At 36.7% G+C, this 10,806-nt stretch overlaps 2 protein-coding genes across 2 annotated transcripts; both read right to left on the bottom strand.

Moving 5' to 3' along the window:
• Positions 1 to 13: 13 nt before the first annotated feature.
• On the bottom strand, positions 14 to 1,867 carry LOC108556185 (uncharacterized). The gene is made up of 5 exons (XM_017912169.1): positions 1,593 to 1,867; positions 1,220 to 1,493; positions 834 to 1,109; positions 557 to 651; positions 14 to 326 (listed from the first exon to the last, which is right to left on the bottom strand). Exons 1-5 carry the CDS (start codon positions 1,865 to 1,867, stop codon positions 14 to 16), a joined length of 1,233 nt encoding a protein of 410 aa, XP_017767658.1.
• Positions 1,868 to 3,350: 1,483 nt separating this feature from the next.
• LOC108556184 (uncharacterized) lies at positions 3,351 to 9,150 on the bottom strand. The gene is made up of 5 exons (XM_017912168.1): positions 9,061 to 9,150; positions 5,540 to 5,861; positions 4,039 to 4,272; positions 3,644 to 3,879; positions 3,351 to 3,583 (listed from the first exon to the last, which is right to left on the bottom strand). The coding sequence occupies exons 1-5, from the start codon at positions 9,116 to 9,118 to the stop codon at positions 3,351 to 3,353; spliced, it is 1,083 nt and encodes a 360-aa protein (XP_017767657.1). The 5' UTR covers positions 9,119 to 9,150.
• Positions 9,151 to 10,806: the final 1,656 nt, after the last annotated feature.

Below are 10,806 nucleotides of genomic sequence, written 5' to 3'. Positions count from 1 at the left end.
GACGATCGTTTGTTCAATGCGTTCCATCATCGTATAATCGCTTCTTGGATATCATGTGCTCCTCGTGGACGCTCGGTCTGATCCTAGCCACATCAAGGATCGTATCTATACGACTGGAACGTCTGTTCCTAGGCGATGAGTCGAATAGCGATGAAGAAGAATTCGTGTCGTCTTTCAAGCTGCCTTTACTTTTAGAGCTAACATTTTTCGTCGATGACACTTGTTTATCGCCTCGTTTACGTTTATCGCGTTTCTTCGAGGTCTTCGTGGTCCGCGATTTCCAGTTCGTGGTGGATGAGCTGGAGTCCCGTTTCTCCGTTTCTGAACTAAACGATAAGAGGGTCCATTCGTCATTTCAATACAAAAGGCTGCAAGTCGATTCGAGTACTAAAATAGTTATTTTATCCGTTGACTAACGCCATACACGGAAATCGTGTAATTAGACGACGCTGTTTGTGGACGAATTCGATCTCGTTTTTAATTAAAAATAACTTATTAAACAATTTACAACTTTCACTCCAAAGAATAGATTCCTGATGGCGAACAGACGCGTTACCTTGTGGCGTCCAAAGATGCGCTGGTGGACTCGTTAACAAAGGTCGTCGGGCAATGATACGTGTGACACGTTCCGCATAAAAGCTTCCGTATATTCTAAGGACAGATTTAAGATTGAATTAAGTACATTAAAAATTCACTCGCGTCTCGTCATTGACCCCTCATTGCGTATTTTATAGTACATAACTGCGTGCACTCTCGTTAACACGTTGCGCGATAAAAATAGAATAACAAGAGTATCAGAGAAAAATGGAATTCCATATCGTAACTAAAAGTACCTTTGTAATTAAAAAGGCTAAAAAGATCTGGATGATCACTAATGTGCTGGTCATGACGTAGGCCACGATGACGATTCTAAGAAGAACAGGGCTAACGATCTCGGCGCAGCCGTTGGTATTTATGGTTTTCACTTCTGTTTCCAAGATTTCCGTGTGCTCGCATGGTGTCATTGCACGTAAATTGCAGCAACTGAACGGGACACTCCGATCTCTGTACTGTTCGTCAGATATCGGATTGTGGATTGCCATCTCTTCCCGTGAGGCGTAGTCTACTCCCTGATCGAGGAATAGGTCTCTGATACTATTGGATTGCCGAGTATTCTATGCGTTTTGTTCACACTTGTTATACCGTGTTTCGAGTTACCCTTTTTGAATGGTGGATTCACCTGCCAGTCAAAGAGAAACCAATCTGTGTAGGAGGAATGGCCGCAGCACTGAAAGATGAACTGTATCTCGTCGATCGAGTACTTGTAAGAAGCTGCACTCACGTACAAGTGCATCGAACTGTTGAAAATCTCGATTAACCTTTCCTGCCTGACGCTTATATGGTACCCTATAGAAACTAGGGTTGCTGCGTTCATTATAACGCAGATCGCAATCACTATCAGTAGGCATTTCAGTGTCCGTCGTGTTTTCGCGCAGCAACGTGGCACTTTTCGTCTAAATGTGGAAAGAGAGAGACAAATAGTTATAAAAATTGTAACATTAAATGTTCGTATCAAGTCAAAGTGTTTGCTCGAGTAGATAGCGTTTACTTACGTACGTATACAGCGAACAGTTATCAGAGCAGTAGGCAGACCCAAGCTGACGTTCACCAGGGTAAATATGACCGGTCGCAGGCCACCTGCGAATCGAATGATCTGCCATTCGGCGAATATTTCCAGGATCAGCATGAAGAAACGTTTTGCCTCGAAGATAGCTAGAGTAACCGCGACACCGTAACCGAATCTCACTTCCCATCCACAGTTGCATGGAACTCTTGCATTTTTCTTAAGTACCACGTTGCTCCTCCGGCTGTTCTCGTTGCTCGACATTCAACAATCTTCCTGAACTATTCCACGCTTTTCATTCACTGGATCCTCCTCGGTTTACCTGAAAAATATCCTCTAGAATCATCAATTTATATCAAAATGAAGCAACATTGTACCTACTTGTTAGTTTACATAGAATATCGAAAATGTTCAACCATGATACATCATCTTTAACAATAGAGACCCTCGAATGTCGAATCTCTCAGTTATTTCGTCGTTCTAATGAAAAGGGAAGCATTGTCCGTGAAATAGTTAAGAAATACGCGGACTGCTGTTTATCTTCCAATTTTGCAAATAACAAAGCGCCGCAAAATTGCCGGTGACACGCGACGCTGTGCTTTCGACATTGTGCACGTTCATTGAGGATGATTTCGACCGGAAGTTGCCGAAGGAAAGAGGAAAAAACAACTCCTTGAGATTGGAGTGCAATTATTCGGCTCGTGATGGCAAATCGATGTGCAGGACGAGTCTCAACTTTCTACTGGCGCAGTTCCACGAAGAAATTCCATGCAATTTGCGCAAAAGGCTTAACGAATCGGAACGCAACGTTTGATCGTACGATTGTAAGAATCGTAAGCATATTTAATTCGTAGAGCTACATCTGTTCTATCATTGTGTTTATCGCAGTGTCAGAGTGTCGCGTATAGCATCCAAGGTTAATTGGCTCTGGACGTAAGTTCTTCTCGTACATTTACTCGAGCCGCGCGGTATACACTGATCTGAGATTTGATTAACGGCAAGATTTTAATTAGATATTTATATTTACAAAGAACCTGTCTGCGAAGAAGGTAAATGTGGAACGAAAGTCTCGACGCGACGTGTTTACAGAGGATGAACCGAAATATAGGTTGAACAACAGGTTTACGAGCTATACGAAAGTATCGTAGTTTTGTCTGAAGGAGAAACACTCACCAGACCCCATGGTGCGAGAGATAAGGCAGACTTTACTAAAATTATGGAATGTTGCGTGGAAAGATTACAGTTTTTTAAGGTTTTCGCGTAAGCGAGAATCGTGCACACTCGATGGGTCATTGTCTTTGGCCTGAAACCAATTTCACACGTATGTTGATCTCTGTATCGATTATAATAATAAGAAGACAGATAACGATGCTTCGGCTTGTCGCTTACTGTATCTGTATTTACATTAGTCAGTTAATACAAAATTTTAAATACAATCTTACAAATTATCTTTTACATATCAACTTTCTTGCCTCTGAAGGTATTTAAAGTATTACACCGTCTTTACGACTAGCCCTTACTCACTAAATTGAGCATTCATTTAATTCGATCTTAAATTGCTAGCTTACCAGAACCTTACGAGATTAAAAATTGTAAAACATACTCTCAAAATATACTATACTGATTAGATTAGGTATAGCTAATATTATACGTCAGTATAATAATTTCACGTCAATTAGGAACACTTTAGGTGAATGAAACGTCGTAGCTTTCCTTCCTTGATTATTCGACAACAGGATCGTATGGTTTAATTTTCGATCACGTGATATTTATATATATCGACGTAAGATTGTTTTATACCATATCTCCAAAACGCCAAGAATGGCAAATTTTCGATTAAATAGAACGTTAACCGCATTTGTCCATTGAAATACGCTCTGAAGAATCTTGCCCACCAATATGTAGGTTGCAACAAGTATTTGTGCGTTATCAACTGAAGTTTCATCATGAATCTACCGTATCGTGACATCTTTGATGGATCTGAAAATATAATTTTTCTTGTAAATTTAATTACATGTGTTTCTATGATAAAACATTTACCTATTTTTAGCGAATGATTGTTATTCGTGGCGGCAGACGATGCCAAAATGAAGGTGAATTGTATAAAAGCGTCCGGTTCTATATAAGGGTTCACAGGCCAGAGGGATTCTATTAACATGTGACTCATTTCGTCGAAATCTTTGCTACCACTGGCGAGCGCGGGCAGGAAAACTTCGTCTAGAAGTCGTCTGCAAAGAGCACGTGTCTCTTCGACACTTCCGCTGCATATGTTGTACCTGTATAAAATACATTCAATCATTTACATATGCAATTATTAATTTTCTCGCGTTCGCTTCAAGAATTGTTATTATTTAGTAGTAAACCTATTTTAAAGAATAATCCCGATTGAAATTAATTTTAATTCGAAAAGAAGAATTTGCGTTTGGAGCACAAACTTGTCTTCCATGCCCAGCATGCTGCCAATGACTCGCCAGAGGTGAATCAGTCCTTCGAGTTCTTCGAAACTGTTATTCACCCCAAGATAGTCTCCGCACAGGAGGGTGAAACCCACGAATCCAAATTGAGTCAATGCCATATCCAGTTGCGAGATTCGGGACAGGCCAGCTTTCCAGCTTCTTCGAAACGCTACGCAGTGTTTTCTCCTCACGATTTTCAGCGACTCGAGGAATCTGTAAAGAAAAAGAGGAAAACGAAAGAAAACACATTATTCGACCAGGAAACTCTGTTACGAATAAACACATCTGCGTTTGATTTCTTAAATGACCTCGAGTTTCTCGATATCCGCCACCAAACGAATCTCTACAATGTCTTCCCATCGCACTATATTTTCCGCGTTTGCAAATTTCCATATAATTCCGGAAAAAATTCCGGAAGAACGATTTCCGGAAAATCGTGGAATATGGAAATACAGAAGATTTCTGTGAAATTTCAAGTTCTGTCATTTCTAGCAAATTATCTCGAAGATTGATATCCCTCTAGCTAAGTATATGCGTGATTTGTTGAATCTCGTTGGAAAAATATTTATGATACTTGTGTCGAACATGGCGTCTTGGTGTTTCCCAGACACGAGATTATTCTTCTTGTCTGTACGGGAATATATTCGGCAAGATAAATCGATTAAAATACCGACGTTGCACGCGTCCGATGATTCCTCGAATGCCAATGAACGACGCGTCCCCGACGATCCTCCTGAACAGTGTGTATTTTTGTCGTATGCAGGACACTTCGACGAAAATCACGGGGAAATCAAGATTTCTCGACGCACGTTCAACGTGTCTGTCTAGATGAAATTATGTTTCAAAGCATGAATCTGGAGATAAGCAACGGCCAACGGAGTTGTAGGTGCTATTGTTATTAATGGCGATAAATGATAAGAATAGGAACTTATTTGAAGGAAGTGCTATTTTTAACGCGTCTCGTGTTTCCGAGAAATCGGATTAGTAAGCTATCTATTCGTAGGAAGATGTATTACTCTTGTTCGAGAACATTTTGTCATTTTTTTGAGTCATTCTAAATAGATGAATTGCTTGGTTATGATTTTTAGAGTACGGTAATCTATAAAAAAGAATGAATTTTAATAGATTAATAAGTATTCCATCTCGTGTGATTTGTAAACAAAAATCAGAAGAAGAAATACGATGAATCATATTGTCTGTTCATTAAATTACCAATTGCCAAAATTATATCACCAGATTGTCCTTTTATTCCATTTTCAGATTAAATACGTATTTCTCTCGCCCTCTTCAACATTTCGAGGAGTCTTATACCTTGATCCTAATAGGTTGGTCCTCTTCGACTACGTTATCTCGCGTTGAAATATCACTCGTAGGCAGCAAGTATTATTCAAATTGGAAAATCAATAAAAATAGACTTATTATGTTTCCCTGGGTAATTTGTAGACAGAATGGAACGTAAATTTATTATTTGTTTACTTACTCTTTGTCTATATCGGCTCTTTTTCTGTACCAGGTCCAATTGTGTAGAATAGTGGATACGTATCTGCGGAACGCGAAGCATGGTGTACTACTCTGTCTGGTGAACATTAAAACGTTGTTGATCGATGGTACAGCAAATAAAGACAACAACCCGCACAATTTGGCAATCATCATGGTAAAAGCGTTGTTATAAAACATCTGCTGACCGAGGAGGAATTTTTTTTCGTCGAAGAAAGATGGTAATTCTGGCTGCAGCCACTCGAAGTCCATGAATGTACTTCCTCCATCTTTGAGAAGCGTCTGCAGCTTCGTCTCCACGATATCTGAAGAAAGGAATATCATATTCGTTACTTCGAGAAAGGAAATTTCACTTCAGGTCAATTCCATCGAAATATTTGACGCGAATTAGTTGAATCTTAGCAGTGCCTTAGAAAATTATTCGTGTAAGATAGTGTAAAAAATGTGTCACTGGACCCTGAGTCTAAAATATAGAACCTAGAATTCTGAATTCAGAACTCAGAACTCAAATTTCAGAGCCTAGATCCGTCTAAATCCTTATATGTTTTGGAACCTTGTCTTTGATCTTAGACTATTAGTCCACGATCCTTAGACCTCAGATCTTAATCTACCAATGCTACATCTTAGAGTGTGAGTGTCAGATATAAAACCTCGACACTTCGAAGTCTTCAAAAATTGTTAATTCTCGAATCTTCCACCGTCTTCTAATTCTTCAAAGATGTCTAAAATTCATGGAACTTTTAATGTCTAATAATTGCTGAATACATCCCAAATCTCGTAGACCTTCAAAATTTCTAGAAATTTAAGAAAGTCGTAGAAATCTGGGTGCTGTGAAAATCTTCTTCGAATTTCTACGTCTGAGTCACATGATATAAACCTAGAGTGAATCTTATTATATTCTTATTAGTTTTCAAGTAGTCTTTTTTCTCATTTTTTCTCATCATATAGATCCTACGTTATCATCTTTCCCGACAAATAGGTTTGCTTGAATTAAATCCAGTAGGCCTGAAGCAACTGTACAAATTCTTCGCTTGATGCCTAAAAATAAAGCTGTCACGCGACACGATCGTTGACCAAACTTCTAACAGACCGGCGATTTTGTAAAACAAGCTTATGTACGTAGGACGTAAATCGTGTGGGTGATCTTCCGATTCGATACGGCAGAATTCATTCCGTATTCAGAGCCATCGAAAGTGGATACATCTGTGCAGTGAACGCGACAGGAATAAAGGCTGACGGATGTCCATAATGAGAGGTAATCGCATACGCTGTGCTTGCTTATATTAGACCCACTATAGGACTCATCACACTTAATAGAAAAATCATACTGAATTCTCCTGATATTTTCCGTGACCTTGACTCGTTTATTTTTAAAAAACGCAGTTTCCTTCGAATTCGGCATATTTAATATAAACAATTGGATCAAGTCATGCAGCGACTTATTAAAATGAAATACATGATTCATCACTCGTTATTAAGCATCTTCTTTCGAATACTTCTACCTGACTCATGGCATAGTAATTAAATCTGTAAAATAAAAAACGTTTGAAATAATTAAGTACTTCCGTAATGTTTAACATCTACGCTTTATGCATCTTAATTATTGAAAATCTATTTTATTACCTGGTATATGATATTTTATTATGTGTTATAATGACAGTAAAAATTAAGATCATTGCAGATTCTTTTATTTTTCATTTTACAATTAGTTGTGGAGCCATCAGACTGAAATTTTGCAGTTAGATAAATAAAAAAAATATCGTAATTCCAATTAATTTTCATCGAAATTAAAATAAAAATTTCATTAAAATTAATGAAAGTTTACTAAAAATCTGAGAAATTTTCACCGTGGTCCAATAGGTACAAGTTATTTCCATGTAAGTATCGCCCACAAAGAAACTATTATAAGAGATTACGGAATGTCTACAGCGACACGATCTGCACGCTACAACATGTTCAAGCCTCAAAATGCCATTCGCTCTAAGTCAGCAATTGGATGATCTACTGTGAAATAAAACTGTATTACACGATCATCTTATCTTTACTGCTAATTAAAATTCCTATTGCATTCAAATCTTTACTTTTATTTCAATCACTGTAACTAAAATTTGATGCCAACCGGTTCAAAAATGTATTTTATTTTCTATGCATAGTATAGTAGAAAGTTAGATCATCGAGGTTATGTCACCGACGTTGTTGCGAAAAGAATTGCTTTCACCGAGCGATGCTTCGATATATTGCCTGATCGAATTTATTTTTTTATTTATTTAAAGTTATATTAGTCGTACAATAGTACCATAGAAGTATCAGGGATGCAACCATCAACTTGACGTTGCACATGCACCGCATTCGTGGCTAAATAACCAAGGGAAGTAAGTCAAGGCCATCACACGTTTCTATTCGCACTTTGATTAAGCACTGCATGTTTAGAAACTACGTGCAATCCTCGGAGAAAGGCAAAACGCAGTGTTATGTGCCATTTGACAAGTACTGGCTCGTGTTTGCTGTATGACTAAATCGATTGTACTATTTAAACATTGTAAAGAATCACTGACATATATAATATTATTGTTAATATTAATCTTTTTAAATTTCAATCATATTCGTAAATATTAATATAATAATCCAATAAGGATTAACATAGTAATACAGTAATGATTAATATAATGATGTAACAAATATAAATAATTACAGCAATTGTTAATGTTCACCTTTGGTTATACACATTGTTAAAACATTTGAAATTTGAGTATGTGGTATGCAACACGAAGTACAATTAAATAGTATCGGATACTTAATACTATATAATACTAAAGTATTATATAAACTGACGAGTTAGATTATATCCCATACGCAGATAAAAACTCTTATATCGCACAGTCTCTGTTCCCTATAGCAAAAAATAATAAATTGAAGTTGCGCAGTATTATGAAACTTTCCTATAGATACTCGTCCTTCGTAGAGATGGGAGAGGCAATAGTGTACGGTAAACTTCATCTGAGTTCGTGCTCTTTCTTCCCAAATATAAGAAATCGTCGTTCAATTGCGATTCTCACTTGTGAAATTCTTGGAACAGTGTTAATAAAGTCACGATTAAAAAGTTGCATACAATCTTTAAGCTGAATCGTAAAACATTAATAATAATGAATTTATAAAATAAATTTCTTACCCTAGACAAATCCAGAAATAATTTTGGACACAAACCAGTATTTTGTAATTACCTATATGAGGCAAAAATTGCCAAATGCAAAGTTTTATGTCAGAATCGAAGAAATTTTTGTAAATTCAACTTTCACAGATTTATATCTCACACGCGTGCATAATCGATGTATGTATGTATATCACATACAAAATTATAGATTTTCAAGTCTTCGGATAAAATATCGACGCCACATAATTATACTTTCGAGTAATGAAAGCGAAACACTTGGTACATGAATACAAGTTGCCCCATTGAAAGAAATTAATATCACTCACTCACTACATTTAAAAATAAACACTGACCTGTGAGGTCCGTTTGTTTCTCCGTGTTTCCGACATCCTCTTCGATCTTGTATGTCATTTTCGTACGCGGGAATAACGGGATCAGTTCTTCCACTTAAACTACATCTATCGTGAAGTGCACTGCACTATAAACTGTCGACGTTCAGCTGAGAAAGCAACGTTGCTGAGGAACACTATCAGCCCCGCGCACAAGTCAATCAAACAGACCAAATTATTATCACGCGAACACGATTTCTCGTGGTCAGAGTGTAAGATTATCACGTCTTCGTTACTGGATCGTGCTAGTTGCGTGCATTACAAGGGAATGAAAGGAATAAGTTTCTAGCGTACATCTTAGGAGAAAGGTAAGGTAAGTCTCCTACCTTTCGCTCGTTCCTTCCTCTACTGACTGTGCAATGCTCGTTGTATATGTGTATGTGTGAGTATATATGAGAGACCTTGATGTAAAATATGAAATCCGTGTACACAACAAATACTATAATAATATAAATTTTTAATTCGATTTGAAATTCTAATATCACTCTTATCCATGATTAAACTCTGACAATGCTGAATTTGTTCATTCAAATTTTTGTTTTAAATCAGATCGTATTTTGAATTTTTGTATTATCTGGTGATATTATTTCATTTTTGATTTTCTAAATTATTTTAATATTTAATATCTGGTAGTTTGTAGGTTTAACTATATTAGATTAATATCATAGTAGCACTTTGTAGAAACACATAACACTGATGCTGTAGATGATATTATTAAATTCGATTAATCGAATTGTATATCTTAATATTTTTTTATACGATAAACAATGGATACAATTCGTGTTCACGTGTTTACCGATAGAGCGAAAATGCCGGTGAATGAAATTATCGATAGAGCGAGAAGGAAGTGTCCTTACTTGGGGAAAATAAATGTCAAATGAACATGGTTTGTGGCGTTTTGTACGAAGAGAAAGGAAAAGTGTTTCACTTTTACTTTTCTGTCTGGTACTCTAACCTCACACGTATATGTACATCGACCTCGTCGATACGCTGGTGAAAGTAACTGCTATATTTTCGACATCGTTGTTTATGTCGTTCTACATGTGTCGCATATGGGTTAAAACACAAATATGATATGATAATATACCTAACATCTTATGGGACTTTACATCACATAAATTTAAAATAGTGATCTTAAAAGAGCTAAACGTTTTATTGTGCCCCTTGTAATTCAAAATGCAAAATCATGTACGAAATATACCGATCATCTTATGGAGCTTCGTATGACGCATACTGAAATATCATCGTGGAAAATGACAATTTAATTTAATACCTGTAAATTATATATTTTTTTATTTTAAATGAGTTATTGATGAATCAGGTATGCGAACCATGGCAGTCCTGATTTGAATTATCATATATTTATTTTCACGTTCATGAGACGATAAAGATACTCCATCGTAAATATATAACTTTATTCACAAATATGATTTTTTCTGTATAAAAATATAAAAAATTACCGATAAGCTTATCGATGAATCGTATCATCTCCGAAAACACATTGTTTTCACAATTATCTGTTCGCAATCGCTCGAAAGAATCGACTAATCTGCGTAACGCACTTCCAAGGACGTCATATTTTTTTACACTCTCTCAATTCTGATCCAAAATCTTTTTTCGTCATTATTTACCTGATGCATATATCGACATCTTTGAGATGACATCGAGCTGACTTTTAATATCAAGGTGAGAATCAGCGGCCTTCATCGC

Source organism: Eufriesea mexicana, unplaced genomic scaffold, assembly GCF_001483705.2.
Source record: "Eufriesea mexicana isolate 0111107269 unplaced genomic scaffold, ASM148370v2 scaffold354, whole genome shotgun sequence".
NCBI lineage: Eukaryota > Metazoa > Arthropoda > Insecta > Hymenoptera > Apidae > Eufriesea > Eufriesea mexicana.
The sequence above is the reverse complement of the archived record's forward strand: the minus strand, read 5'-3'. Positions and strand labels throughout refer to the sequence as shown.